Here is a 21714-nt window from a genome sequence, read left to right on the forward strand (position 1 = left end):
TTTCTCTGGAATGTAGATGGCTCTCTCCTGGAAGATTCAGGCAACAGGATCCTATGAAATTTTGGAACTCGGTTCATAGTCCATACACCAAGACCCAGCACAGGGAGATTACAGGTGGCAGCTGTGCACCAGGCCTAGAGAGCAGCTGTCCAGGTGGGCAGAGGACACTGGGCTTGAGGACGAATGACTCTTAAGAAAAACAGGAGTGGAATTGATGAGTTACCTGAAATGTCTTAAGAGGCCTTTCATGAAACTTGGTTCCAAATTTGAGGCTGAATTAGTAATAAGTAGCTGAAAAATTAAGAAAAACATGAGACAAAGCCAAAACTACCAGTGAAGAAATCTAATAACATACTTTGTGGCTCATTTGTGAATAATGATCCCATTGTTATAATAAAATCACCCTAAATATTTCACCAAAAAGTATAACCAGATTGGCAGAATGGGGGGGGGGAGAGGGGAAGGGAGTTCTGAAGAGACTAAAGTGGGGAGGGAAGGATAATCCAAACTAAATCGTCCACCTGCCATAGTGGAAGTCATTAGGTAAAAATTTGAAAATCAAGAAATAGTACTAAAAACGTGTTATTTAGAATTACAGAATTAAATGCCAGAAGAAACGGCTAAGGAAGATGAAAAGAATGCTAGTGGAAAGCAGGATCTGGGAGGTGGGATTAGGGACTATTTAATAAGTTTTGTGGTATTTTTACTTTGTACATGTTTGTTTGATTAAATTTAATTTGTTTTTAATTTTAAAAATATACATGTTTAAAAATGTTTAGGAAGCTGTATACCAGCATGCTAACAGTATAATTCTGAATGATATAACTATGCTTGATTTTTATTTTCTTTCTATTCTGATTTTTCTATAATAAGTTTTATTACCTGGGTAACAGAAATACTTTAAACTGTGTTGTGTCTGAGATTCATGTTATATCACAGCATGATCTTTGTGTTTTGGCAGAGAATTTTATTCTTTGACATATAACTAGTTTGTTTTATGCAACATTCGTTTTTAAAATTAGGCTTAAAATATTGAAGTATTTCTAAGGATGACTATTTTTGGACTTTATAGTATACCATTTAATGGGAACTCCTGGAGTTTCAGGCATATTGCATTTATTTTACTAAAGAATTGACTTCATGAAGATTTAATAATTTCCTAATGTTAACTACCAGGTAGTGGTAAGAACGTTTAATCTGATATTTTGACCATAAATTCCACTCTGTGATAACATATAATTCATTTTTCTGTAATGTGGATTGCATTTTCCTGGAAGACTCAGGCAAAAGGATCCCATGGGATATTCGGACTGGCAATGTTTTACATTATGTAGATCAGCGGTTCTCAACCTGTGGATGGCGACCCAGGTCGAACGACCCTTTCACAGGGGTTGCCGGGTACTCGTATGTGGGCGTGTCTGCATGTGGGCCTGGAGACGGATAGAGGAGCGGTGTCTCAGTTCCTAAGACCGTCGAAAATATGTGTTTTCTGATGGTCTTAGGCGACCTCTGTGAAAGGTTGAGAACCGCTGAATTGTAGATCAAGAGACTGAGGTTAACCAATTGGTAATGGTCTTTGAAACTAAAAAAAAAAAAAAAATCTCCAAGCTCCCCTGAGACATGGGGAGTGTATGGCTTGCCACTGTGTAACTGTATGTTATTTTTCCCTTCCTCTGTTCTCAAGATCTGCTCTTTCTATGGCTACAACTCATTGTTTTTCTTTACTAGTGATAAGACACACCCTAATTGTATCTAGTTTTAGTATGATAAAAAAATCATACATTGAATGTCTTGTTTACTTCAAATATGAAAAAAAAATGCTCTTTTAAAAATTCTAAGTTATAAGAGCAATAAATGCACATGGTTTTAAAGAATTAATAAGTACAGAAGGATATAAAATGATCATTATTCTCCTGTCAGTTTCACCCCATAGAGATAGATATTGTTAATAATTTCTTATATGTCCTTCCAGACATTTTAATGTACTTAAAGTACTGTATGCTTTTCCTTTTTACAAGTAGCACATCTTGGAGATGAGAAAGAGAGCCCTGAAATGTGGGGCTACCACTTATGCAGTATTTTATTTTCAACATTTTGCTGTTGACGATTTTTACTTTGAATATTTGTTATTCTATTAATGTCTAAATTGTTTTTTTCGCTTTCTTTTTTAATTAAGTTTATTGGGGTGATATTGGTTAGTTAAATTATATAGGTTTTAAGTGTACAATTCTATAATACATCATCTATACATTGCATTGTATGTTCACCACCCAGTGTCAGTTTTCACCATATATTTGATCCCCTAATCCCTTCACCTTCTTCACCCCCCCGCCGAAGCCCCTTACCCTTTGGTAACCACTAAACTGTTCTCTGTGCCTATGAGTTTTTGTTTCTTTCTTTGTTTGTCTTGTTCCTTTGTTGCTTTCAGTTTTATATCCCACATATGAGTGAAGTCATATGGTTCTTGACTTTTTCTGTCTTATTTCGCTTAGCATAAATAACCTCAAGATCCATCCATGTTGTCGCAAATGGTATATTTCATCTTATGGCTGAGTAGTATTCCATTGGGTATATGTACCACATCTTCTTTATCCAATCATCTATCAAAAAGTAGGATGTTTTGTATGTAAAGAACAGCTTCAAATTAGTACATTTATTTCCTCTTTCCTAAGTTGTATGATTTGTGTCTTTCAGCATTGGAGGCCTTATTCTGGACACAACTGTATCTGATCCAAACTTGGTTGGAATTGTTGTTTACACACCAGTTATTAATGGTAAGAATTAGATGTACAGTTTCATAATGATATCAAACCTTCTTCATATATTATTAGGTGCTGATGGGAATCTTAGGGTTCAGATTTTAAGAGGTCTATATTCCCATCCCATCCGTTCTCTCTCCAGCCTCAGGTGACTATTTACAGTGGAAATGACATTCCCTGTTCTCAGTACGCAGAACACACCTTTAAAAAGAACTAATTCTTAATATTATTACTAGATATTAGTTTGAGCATCAGGCTTCCTCGTTTTTAAGATTAGTGTGGCAAAACAAGGTGTTTCAGTTCTGGATACTTTGGGTTTATGTGCTGTCTTACGTTGTTTTGGTCCTGCTTCTGTCAATTTTTGTGGATAATTAGAGTTAACAATGTTTAAGCGTTGCTTGAGTCAATTCAGTCCATTAAAATCTTTCACTCCTCTCCTGATTCCTTTAAAATCTGCTTTATGTTTTTGCTTATCTATAAAATGGGAATTATAGTACTTAAGTTCACAGGGATTTTTATATGAATTCTGTTTAATAAGATAATTTTAATCCAGTCCTAATGGCTTTTGGGATGGCTGTCATTAAAATTGGATTTTAGTATAGTCTAAACCAATATAATTTAAAAAGTAATTCTACCTTGGGGAAAAAACATGTCACAGGATATACTGCACATAAATTGCTTTTGCAGTTATGTATAAGAAAACCTGTTATATAATGGCAAGTTCTCCAAAATCTAATTTTATATCTAAAATTTCTACTGAACAGTAAAATTTTGCATTACCTTTAGAATATCCATGCACAAATTTCTCCTACAGACCCCCCTCCCAATTTTCCTGGTGCCCCGATTCTCCCCACTCTTAAAATCATGGCACCATCTGATTCAACCTGGTCCTTCATCCTCCTTTGAATAAATAATGACCAGACCTTGTCTATTTGCCCTTTAACATAATTCACTTGTTCATTTATTTATATAACCTGCATGTCTCACCATTGTAGTCTGCTAATGTCTCACTTTAGCCATCATTCAAGTAATAAAGTAGTCTTCCTGACTTAGTCCCTATTCAATGCAAATTAAATATCACTAACAGACTGGTCGTCCTTCAACTTTGTTTTTATTACATCAATCCATCTTAAGATAATGAACTTAAACAGTGGTTTCCTCCTGGCTGTTGAATCAAGTTTGAATTCTTCTGCCTAGCTTTCAAGGCTCGCTATACACTGTTGGATGCGTGCAACATTTTCCTTTATCATTCTAACCAGATTCTTATATTGTGGTTCTGCAAAATTCTATTTTTCACTGCCTGGACTGATTACTGCTTTTCTTCTACCTGTTCAAGTCCTCCTCAGTGGATATTAGTTGATGAATTAACTAGGGTAAATATTCTCCAATAATGACTGTTAGAGCTGTATTGTCCAACATTTCAGTGAGAAATTTAAATTACAACAATCCCATTATAAATAAGGTTTTAATGAGTTCCTATACTAATTATGTTGTTTACATTACAGTTTTATTCACCTTACCTGGAAAAATTATACCAGTCCTTTTCTAAAGTCTCAATTCATTTTATTTTTAGTTTGGTGTATTTTTAGTTTGGTGCAGTTTTGTTTTTTTTAAATTGGGGGATTGGGGAAGGGGAATAGTGTTGGGGAATTGGGGAGGGGGACCAGCCAGGTTGTTTTTTAGTCTTAGTTGTGGAGGGTGCCAGTCGCCTTCTGGCTGCCTGTTGGCAAATCGTGGCCTCTAATCTCAAGGTGCTGTGTTACAATCTTAGTTGCAGGTGGGCATAACCACCATCCCATGTGGGAGTCGAACCCAGCAGCCTTGTTGTTAAGAGCGCACACTCTAACCACTGAGCCATGCAGGGCAGCAGCTCAGCTCAAGGTGCCGAATTCAGTCTTAGTTGCAAGTGGGCATAGCCCACCATCTAACAGGCAGTCTTGTTGTTAGGGGCACGTGCTGTTACCAGCTGAGCCATCCTGCCACCTGTTGGCAGCTCAGCAACAGCTCAGCTCAGGCGCAGCGTCACTGGCCCATGTGGGAATCGAACCAGCAGCCCTGTTGCTCAGAGCTCGCGCTCTTAAGCTAACTCTTAACCAACTGACCCACTCAACTGGCCCAGTTTGATGCAGTTTTAACACCAGTTGTGTCTGTGTTTCCTAGATTGCTGAATGAGGCAGATCAGAAAATGTAGGGAAGAGGAAAATGTTAAGTTGATCATTTGTAAGGGTTTATTTGTATTGATAATCACATGTGCTAGCCTGGACATGGTAACAAAGAAATGATAAAAGTGTTCTATAAAGTTCTACCAATGTGGTTATTTAGAAGAGAACTACAACTAATCATTAATAGTCTTTTGTTTCAAATTCAATCCAAAGAAAGTTACACATAGTGTAGATAATCTTGGGTTTAATAGCTCATGCTTTCTGAATTTGCATTGAAGCATTCTATATCTAATAAAATACCAAATAGAACATTACCCCCAAGAGAATCTCCGGAATATGTGAACATGAAAAGGAAACTACCATTTATGCTTTCCTATGGCAAATATCTGGCATTGAAAAATGTACCTGAATGCCATCTTTTGCTTTGCATTAAGTAGTGTAATTCTTAACATTCGAGTCTTCTCCTTTTGGGGGCTATGAAGAGAACTCCATGGATGATTATAAGCTGTTCTTAGTGGTTTAATCAATAACTCTTTGTGAAGTGCCTGTATAGTATAAAGGCTCTCAACCTCCTTCAGTTTCTAGGAAATGTTAATTTACTTCCAGTTATAGGTATGTTACTGGCCTTGTTTATGTTTTATTATCAGATGATAATTTATTACCAAAACATGCCAGTTATTCAGTGTTCTCTTCCAGTTGTTTACTTCACAAAGTGAGCTCAGATTTAGAAAATCCAGATTTTAAAAGTAGGCATCACTAACTTCTAATGGAAAATTCATTGAGTAAACAGAAGGCAGATTAAATGATTATTTAAAATATGGACACCAAGTGGTTTATTCTTTCTGGTTTTTTTTTTAAACAAAATATGTGAATTGGAAAGAAACACAGTTCCTGCACATTCTCTGACTAATGAATTCTCCAGCAAGTGTCCTGACTTACAATTAAGAAAATACCAAGTCAGAATCACATTATCTGTACAAATTGTTTCATCATCATCGTTTGTCAACATTTGTTGAGCTTTTACCAGGTCCAGAGACTGTTAACGGTCTTTCCTGTATGCCTTATTTTATTTAATTCTACCTCTTGTGAGTTAGATATAAATTGTCCTCATTTTTCAAATTGAAAAACTAAGCTCCAAGAGGTTAAACACCACTGAAGTCACAAAAGTGTCTGAGGCCGTTTTCAAACCCCTGTGGTCCGAGCCAGAGTCAACGCCGCAGAGAACAGAGCTCAGCATTTAAGTGCCTTAATTATGCAACCTACTCAATGTGACTTTGTTTCCCTTTCAAACACGCTTTTAAAGAAATTTATTTTCCTTTAGAAAAATTTTCAGAACTCCCTGAAGTGGATTTTTAAAACATTTTTAAGATAAACTGCATTTTTTTTTAAAGATTTTTATTGGGGAACAGTGTGTTTTTCCAGGACCCACCAGCTCCAAGTCAAGTAGTTGTTTCAATCTAGCTATGGAGGGCGCAGCTCAGTGGCCCATGTGGGGATCAAACCAGCAACCTTGGTGTTATGAGCACTGCTAACCGGTCAATCCCACAGTGGAATTTTTAATGAATGAAAAAGAGAGAAAACACCTTAGAGGCCTAGCAGTTAGGTATTGATCAAATAAAGTGTGGCATAGTCACAAAATGGAGTATCAGTCAGCCATTAAAAATTACATTGTAACATTTCAATTGGCATGGAAAGGTGTTCATTATACATTTGGTGAAAAGAGTAAGCTAGAAATGAGTGTGAATTTCCTGTTAAGTATGGTAGATCGACACACGTTTACCTTCTTTCCTGAAACTACTAAACTTACAGTAAAATAATGAAAAGTGATGAAACCACAAAGACAGGAGAGCACAGGGGTCAGCAGGTGTGAGAGTCAACAAATGGATGATTGTTAACTGAACCATCAGAATATAAAAAGCTAAAATATAAGCGCTTGCAGAGCGAGGGGGCACCCATAAGAAGTAAGCTGCTCTGAGCCCCAGAAACGCAGAAAGGTGGAGGAATTAGAAGCCCTGCTTCTGAAAGCTGAAATGAAGAAGATTGGTTGAGAGTTTATGTAATAAGCAATTAGATCCTCAAAGCCTTTCTCCAGCTTGCCCACCCGGGTGACTGCCCCCTTCCACCTTAGCAGAAGAGGAGCATTAACTCTGGAGGGGCTAAATCAGAGAGGCCCTAGATTCAGAATCCCCTGCACGAGTGAGGCTATGGATTAAGTACTGTGTGAAAAATTGGAGAATTAAGTGGAAGTCTACATGGTGAACAGTGGAAACCCTATCCCACTTCCTTTTCTTTGCTCGTAGACTGCTGGATAAAGTCTTTCTGAGGAAAGTCATCAGCATGACGATGTTAAAGCCTGCAGACATTGACCCTTGTGGGTCTTTTAGCGAAAGAGCTGCATGCCTACCTGGCCATTGTTCAGTGCGGCCCACCTGCTGCTAAGCTCTGCCCAGGTACACAGAGAGCTCCAAGGGTGCTTTGCAGTACCCCTTAAGGAGGAGCAGACTGTGACGGATCGCCAGACATTTGATTAAGTCTTCTAACATGGAAGACAGACAAAAAATATTAAAAAAGAAAAAAAGTTCTCAGAGCAAGTCCAGGGATAGTTGAAAAACCTCAAAAAATGATCACCAGTGTCCTCAGAGAAATAAGAGGAATGATGGCATTCACAAATTAAAGCATTGTGATCAGAATGCTTTAATAAGGAGGGTTTGAAAAACAGGAAGAGCTCTTAGGCATTTAAAAATATATAAATAGCAGAAACAAGAAATTTGGTAGTGAAGTTAGAGGATAGGGTTGAGGAACTCTCGGGGAAAGTAGAACAGAGAGCAAAGAGGTGGACGACTGGAGGCAAACAATTAGGAAAGGAAATTAGCAAAGAAATAACGCAAGAAAATTCCCCAGAACTGAGAACATGGGCTTCCAGATTGAAATGGCCCACTGAGGACCCAGCACCATGAATTGGCGTAGGAGGGACCCAAATCAAAGCACATAGTCATAAATCCCAGAATCCTCCAGAGAGAAAAAGAGTTACATATGAAAGACTGGGAAAGAGAATGATGTCAAATACCAACACTAGAAGTGAAGCCTTCAAAATTCAGAGGGAAAATCATTTTGAACATAAAATATAGGTCTCAGTGTCAACCAAATGTAAGGATAGATTCAAGAAGTTTTCAGACCTGCAGGATCTCAGAAAATTTACTTCCCATATACCCTTTCGTATAAAAGTTGATAGATACGGGAATGAGGAAATCCATTCCGTGACAGCGTGTGGTTCATTTCTCTGGAATGTAGATGGCTCTCTCCTGGAAGATTCAGGCAACAGGATCCTATGAAATTTTGGAACTCGGTTCATAGTCCATACACCAAGACCCAGCACAGGGAGATTACAGGTGGCAGCTGTGCACCAGGCCTAGAGAGCAGCTGTCCAGGTGGGCAGAGGACACTGGGCTTGAGGACGAATGACTCTTAAGAAAAACAGGAGTGGAATTGATGAGTTACCTGAAATGTCTTAAGAGGCCTTTCATGAAACTTGGTTCCAAATTTGAGGCTGAATTAGTAATAAGTAGCTGAAAAATTAAGAAAAACATGAGACAAAGCCAAAACTACCAGTGAAGAAATCTAATAACATACTTTGTGGCTCATTTGTGAATAATGATCCCATTGTTATAATAAAATCACCCTAAATATTTCACCAAAAAGTATAACCAGATTGGCAGAATGGGGGGGGGGAGAGGGGAAGGGAGTTCTGAAGAGACTAAAGTGGGGAGGGAAGGATAATCCAAACTAAATCGTCCACCTGCCATAGTGGAAGTCATTAGGTAAAAATTTGAAAATCAAGAAATAGTACTAAAAACGTGTTATTTAGAATTACAGAATTAAATGCCAGAAGAAACGGCTAAGGAAGATGAAAAGAATGCTAGTGGAAAGCAGGATCTGGGAGGTGGGATTAGGGACTATTTAATAAGTTTTGTGGTATTTTTACTTTGTACATGTTTGTTTGATTAAATTTAATTTGTTTTTAATTTTAAAAATATACATGTTTAAAAATGTTTAGGAAGCTGTATACCAGCATGCTAACAGTATAATTCTGAATGATATAACTATGCTTGATTTTTATTTTCTTTCTATTCTGATTTTTCTATAATAAGTTTTATTACCTGGGTAACAGAAATACTTTAAACTGTGTTGTGTCTGAGATTCATGTTATATCACAGCATGATCTTTGTGTTTTGGCAGAGAATTTTATTCTTTGACATATAACTAGTTTGTTTTATGCAACATTCGTTTTTAAAATTAGGCTTAAAATATTGAAGTATTTCTAAGGATGACTATTTTTGGACTTTATAGTATACCATTTAATGGGAACTCCTGGAGTTTCAGGCATATTGCATTTATTTTACTAAAGAATTGACTTCATGAAGATTTAATAATTTCCTAATGTTAACTACCAGGTAGTGGTAAGAACGTTTAATCTGATATTTTGACCATAAATTCCACTCTGTGATAACATATAATTCATTTTTCTGTAATGTGGATTGCATTTTCCTGGAAGACTCAGGCAAAAGGATCCCATGGGATATTCGGACTGGCAATGTTTTACATTATGTAGATCAGCGGTTCTCAACCTGTGGATGGCGACCCAGGTCGAACGACCCTTTCACAGGGGTTGCCGGGTACTCGTATGTGGGCGTGTCTGCATGTGGGCCTGGAGACGGATAGAGGAGCGGTGTCTCGGTTCCTAAGACCGTCGAAAATATGTGTTTTCTGATGGTCTTAGGCGACCTCTGTGAAAGGTTGAGAACCGCTGAATTGTAGATCAAGAGACTGAGGTTAACCAATTGGTAATGGTCTTTGAAACTAAAAAAAAAAAAAAAATCTCCAAGCTCCCCTGAGACATGGGGAGTGTATGGCTTGCCACTGTGTAACTGTATGTTATTTTTCCCTTCCTCTGTTCTNACTCGGCCAGCCCAAGATAAACTGCATTTTAAGTTATCTTTAGCTTTTGCTTTACTAAATGAGATGTGGTGAGGAAATCGTGAGGCTACATTTAGTTTGTTTAAGGTCAAGCCATTATAAATTATTTTAAAAATATAATGTTTTACAATATATACAGATATCAAATCATTACGTTGTACACCTGAAACTAATAGAGTGTATGTCAATTGTACCTCAATTTAAAAAAATAATGTTTAAAATTGTTTTATTTTTGGTGCATTGGCACAAGAAATCAATCTCTCAGCTTAAAAACAGGCAGGTGAGGGGCCAACCGAGTGGCACATTGGTTAGAAGTTGGCTTGGGACGCCAGCTCTGAGCATCGGGGCCCCGGTTCAGATTCCACATGAGGGCCAGTGACGCTGCACCCTCTACAGCTAAGATGGTGAACAACAGCTTGACCTGGAGCTGGGCTGCCGTGAGTTGCTACTGACAGCATAGGCTGCAGTGGGGCTGGCCAGCAGTGGGCGTGAGCTTTTCTGGGCTGCCGTGAGCCACTGTGAGCGGCCGTCCAATGGCCTGCGAGTGACTGCCTCACCCGGGAAGAGCGCAATGATAATACCAACATGGGCCGGTAAAGCGACGTCCTCCACAACTAGACTGAAGAACAAAAAGGACAGCAACTTGTCTGTTCCTCTTCCCCAATTCCCCAACGCTGTTCCCCTCCCCCAAGTCCCCAATAAAATCTTTAAAAAAACCAACCAAAAAACAAGCAGGTGAGGTTTATGCTTTTCCGGTTTCTCAATTTAATTTTTTTCTGTGGTGGAAAAATGTTCAATTCTTATTTCCACAATAACAAATTATTAGAATGCAGCGAATGCCAGAACTTCATTAGCTATCAGGCAATATATAAGTCATAAAGACTGACTTTGAAAAACATCACTCAACCTATATTTCTGAGCCTAATACTTATGAAGACCCCAGTTAAACTGCTTAGATGTGGAGCCTTGCTGCGGCTGGGTTTCTCCATAGTAAATTACCTATTGCTGGGTCCTGAAAACCACATCCTAAATTATCAAGCAAAGAACTCATCATCTAGCAACAACCAGATAATCCTGTTATCAACGAGTCTCACCTCCGTTGTTTTTGGGGGAAATCTATTTTGTATCCAGGCAACTAGGATCAACTGTGGGTGACAGTCCTGGCCGGGGGGGCAGGATTCTCCCTGGTGTCCTCAAACATTTTGACTCTCAGCACCTGGTTCAGACATCCTGGAATTGCTTAACTCTTCCTGTCTAAAAATCCCCCTTTCCAGTATGTAAAGTATGATGCAAATGAAGTCCGACATGGATTTCGAAAATTTCCAGTTCTTACGACTTCATACTCCTTTCAGAGCTCTTTCTTCCAACTTTTAAACCGTAGAACCAAGTCTTGGGAAATGCTCTATTTTGAAAATATTAGGTATTCTCCAGTGTGCTTTTCCCCTAAGTGAGTTAAATTTGTCAGATTCATTCATTCCACAATATTTAGTGAGCTGCTATTATGTACAGGCACTATTCTAGGTTCTGTAGAGATGGTGAACAAACGAGACAAAAACTTCTGCCCTCATGAAGTTTAATTTACATTCTAGTTGGGAGGAGACAGACAACAAACCGTGAGCATAATAAATGTGCAAAAAATAGGGTATGTTAGCAGCTGGTAAACGCTATGAAAAAGATGGGTGTCGTCAGGGAAATTGGGAATGTTAGGGTAAAGGGCTATAATTTTAAATGGGGTGATCTACGTAAGCTCATTGAATCAGCAAATTTACCCATAATTTGGGTTGTGTTTGTCTCTGTAACATTTTAAGGATTATAAAACAATATTTAGAGCAGGTATTTTTAATTACCATTTTGCAGATTAAGTAACAAAGGCTTAATTAAGGAGGTTAAGCTAACATGGCCAGGGTAACAAAGCTAGAAAGTAGAGCTGAGCCTCAAATTAGATCTTCTGACTATAAAACCAGTAATCTTTCCACTCCAGTGCACTGCCATTCACTCGTATGAAAGATAATATGGTAACTGCCTCTGAAGTGAGCAGTGTGCCCTCACTCACCTCGAGGCATAATCTGTATAAATAATAGGAATTGTGTGTGCCTTGTCTACTTCAACCTGGCATTTAGCTGTTTGTTTTGATTTGTAGAGATTTTCTTTAGATGCTGTTCCTTGCTGATTATTTTTCAGATCACATTTTATTTTGTTTACTGTTGTTGCTGTTGATGTTGGAGGATATAAAAAAAGATTTAAAATGTTTTTCTATGTATGGGTATGGAAAGGCTTATAAATGCATTGAAAATATTCTTGTCTGTTACGTATGAACTTTGGTAACCTGATTCGTAAGTAAATAGTGGGTATTATCTCAAATAGTTTATTTATATATTTTCCCTAGGTTTTGCTATTTCCCCATTTTTAATAATGTGAGATAAATACAAAATAAAAATGTATGTAGTTTAAAAGAATATCTGTGAGGCAAACTACCAAGTAGCCAGCATTTAAGCCCTGGAAGGCCTCTTTCCCCTCCCCAACCAAAACGTCTTCCTTGCTTCCAAAAGTTAACCACTATCTTGACTATAGAGATAATTCCTTTGGCTTTTTTTTTCTTTTTTAAGTTTTATTATCTTTATGGGCAAATATGCGTTCCTAAAACTATGGTTTTGATTTGCCAGTTTTTGAACTTTATGTGAATGAAAGTGTGTTGTGCATATTTTTATGTGACATCTTTCTTTTGATCAAGATTATGTTAGTACATCAGCTGTGTTATGTTTAACTATTGTTATTCATTTTCATTATGGTAGACGATTCCATTGTATTACTTTACCATGATTTATTTGTCAATTCTCCTATTGATAACAATTTGGGATATTTGCACTTTTCTCTTGTTGGTCTTTTATGGACAATGTTGCTATCCAGGAATGAAATTGCTGGATTATAGGGTATGTACATCAATACATTTATTATGGGATGCCAAAGGGTTTTCACAAGGGAGTGTAACCATTTACACTCTCGCTAGCGCTGTGTAAGAGTTCTCGTTGCTCCACATCGTTACCTGCAGTTCAGGCTAAAGTTTTTGTAAACCAGGTGGGTGTGTAATGATAATTATTGTGCTTTGATTTGCATTTCCCTGACTACCGATGAGGTTAAGCAACTTTTCATAAAGTTTACTAGCAATTTGGACTAACCTCTTTTGTGAAGCATCTATTTTGTCCTTTTTTCTATTGCTTTATGGGAGTTCTTCATATATTCTGGACAGCAGTCCTTTGTATTATAAAGATCTCTTTCCACTCTGTGGCTTGTCTTTTCACTTTCTCTACAGTGTTGATGAACAGGAATTTTAAATTTTACTATAGACAAATTTATCAACCTTTTCCTTTATGGTTTGCTGTTTTTCTATTATATTTTTTAAAATCAATCCTTTCCATCCACCCATTCTATATTATCTTCTAAAGTTTAATAATTTTGCCTTTCACAAACTGTCTTTAATCTACCTGGAATTGATTTTTGTGTGTAGTATGAGAGAAGGGTCCAATTTCATGGGGCTTTTATTTGGCATATTAATAGCCAATTATCATGACACTATTATTGAAAAGTCTATAGCACTCTTATTTGATCTGCAGTACCTCCTTTGTCATATCTCAGGTTTCATTTGTGTGTGTGTATCAGGTTAAAGAAGTCCTCCTCAATCTCTGGTTTTCTAAAGGTTTTAATCATAAATGATAAAATGTTGAATTTTAAAATGTTGAGTTTTTTCATTTTTTTCTGCATTTATTAATATTTGTATAATGATATTTTTTTTACCTCCATTCATTGGTTAATGTGGTGAATTGCATTAATTTATTTTCAAATATTAAATCAGCCTTGCATAGGATAAATTCAGTTTGGTTGTGATGTATTATACATTTAATATTTTACTGGATTTTGTTTGTTAATAATTTGTTTAGTGTTTTTTTTACATTTATTTTTATTCATAAGATGGGTCTATAATTTTTTTTCAGGTTTCCATTTTTGGATTTTGAGCCCAGACTTATTCTAGCCTCTCTCATTATATGAGTCAGATATACTTACTCTTATTTTATACTGCAAGTAATATGTGTAAGATTATAACTATTTGTTGTTTAAATATTTGGTAGAATATAGAATATTTACTTTCTTCTGTTTTCATTATTTTCCTTCCTCTACTTTGTCTTTATTTTTCTGTCTTTTCCAACTTCTTGACATGGATGCTTAGCTGAAGAGGCCTTTCTTCTTTTCTAATAGATGCATTTAAGACTATAAGTGCGCCTCTTAGTGCTGCTTTAGCTGCATCCTGCCTGCTTTTGTATGAAATATTTAATTTCCATTCAATTACAAATATTTTCTTTCTATTATGCTTTCTTCTTTAATTCACAGGTTATTCAGAGGCATGTTCTCTCAGTTTTCAGGTAGTGGAGGTATACACCAATTTCTTTAATACAGGGTTTCTCAATCTTGACACTACTGACATTTGGGGCCACATCATTTCTTACTGTTGTGGGGCTTCCTGTGCACTGTAGGATGTTTGGCAACAATTTATTTCTAAAAATAAGCAGACTTTTTCTTATGTTAGGTCATTAATGTGGAAGATTGGGTCAGTCTAGTCAGTAGTTGAGCTGGGTTTGTTTTCTGTAATTACTATAGTTACCGTCCATGCACCACCGACTTCAAATTTCTTTATTGATGAGCTCCTGCTACCTTGCGCTTAGTGTGAAGTCTGGAGTTCTATAAGCCTTCATCGTGGAAGGCTTAACTCTCTGTGCTCTTGCTCCTCTTCTCACAGTAGGCTGCAGATGTTTGTTACTTGATGTGAGGCACAGGGTGGCGTTTGGGATTTTTTCGCACTACTCTCAACCTGAGGCAGTCCCGATGCACTTGGTCCTCAGAGCTGAGGCTTTCTCAATGCTCTTTCCCCTCCCCCTATTGGCAGTGAAACTCTGCCACATTGGGCTTGAGCAGGAAGATTTTCCTCCATTCCTCCAGCAGCTGACAGCGTCTGCTTCCACTTTTCCTGTAGTGGCAACAGATCTCTCTCTGGGATCAGGTAGCAAGTGTGTTTTCTGCCCCACCCCAAGCATCCTTTGCTTCATATGAGAGAGGGATTCGGAAATAAATGGGACTCCTTGCCTGTGTGCCACCAAGGTTGGCTAACTCAAGTCTTCTGCCCTACCTCTGTCTCACAAGCACCCGGTGGAGGCTTACAGAAATAGCAGGCAAGTGGATGTGGGCTCCCCTTGTGTCTAAGACCCCCAGGTATGATTCTAAATGGTTATGCTAGCCCACGCTCAGCATTTAGAATTGGAAGATTTCATTTGTGTTTTTCCTACTTGCTTTTATGGCCACTCCCTCTTCCTCCCATACTCTGTCAAAGGAAAAAGAGTTTGTGTGTCCTGTGTCGCCTTGGGAGGGCTTACCACCCTTTGGAATTAATTTTACCTCTTGGAATCAACTCATCTTCCTCCGAATATATGAGAGGATAACCTTTTGTAGGTTAAAAGATGACTTTCTTGAGTATTTTTTTAGTGCTGGATACCAATTTCTTTAGTAACCTAGAAGAAAAGTAGACAAAAGAAGAAAAATAGACAAAAGTCTTGTCTATTTGAATAAATCTAGCTTATTTTCCCTCTCTTTAAGGTAATAAACATGACACATCTTGTTGCCTAGTTTTGTATCTTTGTTGTGATAGTAATTTTGAAAAATTACTAACTTTGGTTGGGTTTCGGACCGGACAGTGACTCAGATTTGGAAAAATAATAAGTCTTTTATAACCATGATTTTATGCCTTTTGAATATCTACCTCAACATTAAATAAATCATTATTTCAGAAGAACTCTATTTTGTTTTATTGGCCCAGGATGTGACATAGAGAAGCTTGTATTTGGTTGAATTTATGCAAGTTGTTTAAAATATGAGATCTACTTTGTTTTTCCTATTTTCAGGTATTGGTGGTAATTTGGTGGCCATCCAGGCTAGCAGGATTTCTACATACCTCCATTTGCATAGTATTCCAGGAGAACTGCCTGATGAACCCAAAGGTTGTTACTACCCATGTAGAACTTTTTTTGGTCCAGGTACGTGCTTGTGGATTTTTGCATATTTTATTTCAGGAACTATTACTCTCTGTGAGTATAGGCAGGCAACATTTGTTGAATAATATATTCTGTTTGTGAGTGTTGCACAACTTTTCTATCTCTGAGCACTAAATAGATTTTAAATAGAATAGATTTTGTTCATTAAATTGCAGTGAGCAAAATGTCATTTGTATCAGTTCTGTAGTTGCTGAGAAACTTTGTGTACTTTTTCTCTTTTGTCCCTTTCTCTGGAATATCTTGTTTACGAGTCAGGAAAGAGGAACCTCATGGGCACAAGAAAGCATTGCTAGGTGATTTAGGGGGACAGATGTACTGTCTTTCCTATATTAATCTTTTGGCCTTTCTAAATGTAGGCATTTGATCCCAAACAAACAGGATGAGAGGCTTGATAACCTCAGTTACCAAGAGCAGTGCATTGTTTAGGTCAACCAGGCATGTGATTACCAACAAACTAAAACAACAATTCTAAACCTCACAATTCTTGCCATTTTTTTTCCTGATGAAAACAAATGTAATTTTTAATTTTCAAATGAGGATCAGAAATGCCCAACCTTGTCATATCAGAAAGAACTGTAGAGAAAAAGTAAAAATAAAACATTTCAGTGCTTTAAGAACTTGATACTTTTTCTGTTGTCTTCATCTGTTTTTTTGTGATAGATGTTAAAGTCTGACCAGTGTTTCTCATAGTAAATTTTTATCAACCACCTTTTATTTAATTAACATATGATATATAGTGAGAATTTCAAAGAACTAAGTGAATTGTAAATAATTGAAATTTATTTTAACTATGGTAATTGTAAATCGTTGAAATTTATTAGCAATGGAATTTTATGTGATGCTATGCAGTATGGTAACTAGAAAGTTACCATAAATTATCAAATTTTAATAACTGTGACCTATTATTAAGCAAAGTATGATTTTGTTTGAACAACTTTTACATTTTCTATTACAGGAGTAAATAATAAGTCTGCTCAAGTTCTACTGCTTTTAGTGATTCCTGGACATTTGATTTTCCTCTACACTATTCATTTGATGAAAAGTGGTCACACTTCTCTAACTGTAATCTTCATAGTAGTATTCTTATTTGCTGCTGTGTTACAGGTAAGAGTTAAAACCTCTTGCAATCTCTTTTATGGTCAGATTGATGTAAAAGTATAACTATGTAAATCTAAAGGCACATGAAATATTTTAACACTTAAAAAATCAGCTGAGTGCCTTTGTATTGATTTGATCTTCTTAAAACCAGTAACTCAGGACCAGTTTTAATATGATCCAATGAATATAGAACCTTTGGATTTCCTGTTTCCTGGAATCCATGTCTTCCTCTTTTTCATTCTCATGTTTTGTATGAATACATCTTCTGATAGATCCCTGAGAAAGAGTACATAGAAGTAAATATTTTGAGCCTTTGCATGTTGTAAAATATAAAGTGCTTTTTAAAAAAATATGGATATGTTGACTAGACACAGAATGCTGTTTCCTTTAGAATTTTGAAGGCATTGCTTCCTTGCCTTTTAACTTCTATTATCATTGAGAAGAATGACAGATGACATTCTCACTGCTGATTTCATTGTACAAAACTACTTTTAACTCCCTGGAAGCTTACAAGATATCTTTTCCCCTATTGTTCTTAAATTTCATGTTGATGTGCCCTGGTTTGGGTGCATTTTGTCTGTTTTGTTGGACATTATTTGACTCTTTCTATCTAAAAATTCATGTTCTTCAGTTCTAGGAAAAATTTTAAAATTATTTCTTTGGTGATTGACTCTCTTCCTTCTTTCTGTAATCTTATTATTTGGTTCCTGGAACTCTTGCATTAAACTACTTATCTTTCTTAGTCTCTATTTCTTTCTCTCTTTTTTTAAGATTTTTATTGAGGCATTGGGGAGGGGAACAGTGTTGGAGAATTGGGGAAGAGGAACAGCCAAGTTGCTGTCCTTCAATCTTAGTTGTGGAGGGTGCAGCAAGCTCAGCTCCAAGTCCAGTCACGCTGCTCAGCTCAAGGTGCTGTGTTCAATTAGTTGTGGGTGGGCATAGCCACCATCCCATGCAGGAGTCGAACCAGCAGTCTCGTTGTTAACAGCGCGCGCTCTATCTCCTGAGCCACCCGGGTGGCATCTCAGTTCAAGGTGCCGAGTTCAGTCTTTAGTTGCAGACAGGCATAGCACATCATTCAAACCGGCAGCCTTGTTGTTAGGAGCATGTGCTCTCACCAGCTGAGCCATCCTGCCACCTGTTGGCAGCTCATAGGCAGCTCAGCTCTGGCACAGCTCACTGGCCCATGTGGGAATCGAACTGGCGACCCTGTTGCTCAGAGCTCGCACTATTGGGCAAGCTCTTAACTAACTGAGCCACTCGGCTGGCCCTCTGTATTTTTTTATGGGAGATTTCTGTGCCTTTCTAGATCTTTTCTCTGTTGTGTTAGTGAGTTTTTTGGAGAGCAGAGTTGAATGCGTATGCTCAACTTGCCATCTTTATGTGGAAGGCTATTAATTTTGAAATTTAAGACAATTGCCTTTATTTTTAAAATGCATGATCAATATATAATACATGTACAAAATTTTTAAATTAAATAATACTAAAGGGTCTTACCTTTCAAACATTTCTCAGAGACAGTTACTTTGAAGTATTTAAGTTATTTCTTCTGAGGTTTTTATCTATAAGTTTTAAAGTAATATGCCTAAATTTCTAGTTTATGATTACTGTCCTTTATTTAGATTTTTGCTGATAAAAGTTGAGGATTTGGAGGCTGTTCTAATGCCCCATCTTTTCCGTATATAAGTTTCTGTTAAATTAGTAGTCAGTGTTTCTATTATTAGGCCTATCTAAACGTTGTTTACTATAAAGCCAGATAATAGACTATGATTATATTTGCTTTTTGTGTGTTTTTATTTTTCTTGGGGTTAATAATCACATTTTTTCATTTGCATCATTTTTCATAAACCCATCTTTAATTTTTTCTAATTCTTTCCAGCTTTATTTTGGCTTTTTTTTTTTAAGATTTTTATTGGGGAATTGGGGGGTGGGAACAGCGCTGGGGAATTGGGGGAAGGGGAACAGACAAGTGCTATCCTTTTGTTCTTCAGTCTAGTTGTGGAGGACATTGCTTCACTGGCCCAAGTTGGCACCATCATTGCGCTCTTCCCAGGCAAGGCAGATCGGTCGCCGGCTTCTGGATGGCCGCTCACAGCGGCTGCTGGCTACATACGGTAGCCCATGGCAACCCACTGCAACAGGGGCTGCAGCCTACGCAGTTGCCGGCGACTCACGGCAGCCCAGCTCCAGGTGGAGCTGTTGTTCAGCATCTTAGCTGTAGAGGGCAGTGTCACTGGCTCTCATATGTGGGATCCGAACCGGGGCTCTCTGGTGTCCCAAGCCAGCTCTTAACCAACACGCCACTCGGCCAGCCCTATTTTGGCTTCTTAGGGCATGACTTCCTGCTAAGCTCTGTAGGATTTAGTACCTCCTACATTGAGAAATTCTAACTCTTTAAGAGATGCATTCAAATAATTCTTTGAATAGATAACATTTGTATTTGGCCTTCAAGGAGTTTCACATATAGCAGTGAGGCTAGAGGATAGGTTTGGGAATATTATTCCCGGTGAAAGAAACTGCATTGATGAAAGAAATTGCATTGATGAAAATGTTAATAAAATTAACTGACATTTACAGTGTTTTCTGCATGACCAGTGCTGTTAAGTGCTTTACGTGTTTTGATTTAGTTAATTTCCACACTCTATGAGATTTGTCCTTTTGATGTAAATCAGTAGTTCTCAAAGCGAAGTACATGCAAAAAAAATGCATTGTGTATAGAAAGAAAAGATTGAAACTTCTATTTATATATTTTACCTCATTTGTTTAAAATGTCTGTTTTCTATTTTTATGATTACTTTGTAAAAAACAGTATATTAGCATAATGTTAAGTATGCTCAAATATTTTATACTGAAAGGGCTACATAGTCTAAGACTTTAGAGATTACAGAATAAAAGCATAGAGCTGAGAAAGCACAGAGCTTATGAGAGAACGAGAAAGTAATTCATACACTGGATCTAAGAGAAGGGAGTCCATGAGATAAGGTTAAAAAGGTAGATTAGGGACCATGTAGAAAGGTTTTAAATGCCAGGCAAGGGGTTTAGAACCTATTCTTAAAAATAACTAAAACCCTTATGATTTAATTAACATTTTAACTTTTCTATAATGCTTTATAGTGGCTGCGATTTCATTAAAAATTATCTGTAAATCATTTATTCATTCAATAAGCCTTCATTCCAGTAGATCCAGGGATGGGTTTTAAATCCCAGGATGAATGCATTCAGACCCTATACTTACAGACTCAATCTGGGGGGAAGACTATACTACATGAACAAATTAATATAATATAATATATAATTAATATAATATAATATATAATATAATATCGCTGGGGATAGCTACATGTAATTTGCTGTCAGAGCTTGGAAGAAAAAGCAACTAACTCTACCTGGGAGTTAATATTTTTCTACTCTTCAGCAGGGACGAAGTTATTTCACATGCTGTTTTACTGCTGACTACCTCTGTTGCTATATATGACATGGTCATTTATTATCATTTATGTTCTAAGCATTGTGTATGTATTATGAAAAAGATGCATTCCTTGACCCCAATGGGAAATATTCAGAGACCATTCTTTATAGTCTGTTGATAAACTTGCCATTTTAGAAAATGTGCCTATTTGTAACTCTACTTTTTTGCCTCATGGATGGATTTGACACTTATGTTTATGGTTCTGTGCCAACATACTGTCATGCGTCATTTCACTTAAGTCAGTGAAGGATATAAGTAATTTTTCTGAATTTATAAAAATATTAGATTTCAACCTATACTCACGGTATACCTGTATGTCTTTTTAAAATCTCTGACCTAAATTCTGACCAGTGAAGGTTGAATACTGGAAACTCTATGTTTTGACTGAATACCTGATAGTAAGGATTTCTAATGCATGTTTAATTTCTGTCCACCTAGACCTTCCTCCTTGAGGTTAGAGATCAAGACTTTTTCCCTTTGGTATTCCCCACAAGCCATGATATCGTTAGTGGTTGTTTTTTGAATTACTAGTATTTCATTCTCTTCCCAGACTAATTTCTTTGAAGAATCTTCCCCTTTACCCCCTAGTTTCCCAACCAACTAAATGAAGGAAATCTGTTTGAAGGAAACTTGATGTTGGATTTGTTATAATGACATCGTAACAATCATTTGCAGTACTTTCATATTTACCCAGATGTCATCTCTTCCTGGAAGCCTTCCTTAAATACCTGATTTGGTCTGATGCCCTTATTGTCTGTTCCCATAGTATCCTGTGAATACCATTATCCTAGCTTTTCCACATATATTGACATTATCTGTTTATGTGTCTGTCTCACCCATCCTAGAGAAAAGGTCTTTGTTCTACTGATTTTTGTATCTCTAGCACCTACCCCCACCCCTAGTGCTCAGTTGATGTGTGTTAAAGTGAATGACAATATCCTTCCAGCTCTGTCTGCTCCTTCAGTGGAAGGAGGAGAAAAGTTTACAACTATATTTAGGTCCCAGACTTTCCGGAAAAACAGAAAAATGTGAATTTCCTTCTGCTGGCTTTCAGTAAACAGCAGTTTCCTCTCTTTCACTGACAGGTATTTAAAATAAAAGGCAGTGATAAATAAAACATGACATCTCACAAATTCTATTAATGTTCAGTCAAAATT

At 37.1% G+C, this 21714-nt stretch overlaps 1 protein-coding gene across 3 annotated transcripts in view; it reads left to right on the forward strand.

Moving 5' to 3' along the window:
• Positions 1-21714, forward strand: part of SLC41A2 (solute carrier family 41 member 2) — a 126161-nt gene that overhangs the window by 78537 nt on the left and 25910 nt on the right. For all 3 annotated transcript variants that reach the window (XM_019651894.1, XM_019651893.1, XM_019651891.1), the window contains 3 exons: positions 2695-2774; positions 15841-15972; positions 16946-17094. In XM_019651894.1, the coding sequence (XP_019507439.1) occupies positions 2695-2774; positions 15841-15972; positions 16946-17094 (361 nt within the window). The remainder of the gene's footprint in view (positions 1-2694; positions 2775-15840; positions 15973-16945; positions 17095-21714) is intronic.

The sequence above is a fragment of the Hipposideros armiger genome, unplaced genomic scaffold, assembly GCF_001890085.2.
Source record: "Hipposideros armiger isolate ML-2016 unplaced genomic scaffold, ASM189008v1 scaffold_168, whole genome shotgun sequence".
NCBI lineage: Eukaryota > Metazoa > Chordata > Mammalia > Chiroptera > Hipposideridae > Hipposideros > Hipposideros armiger.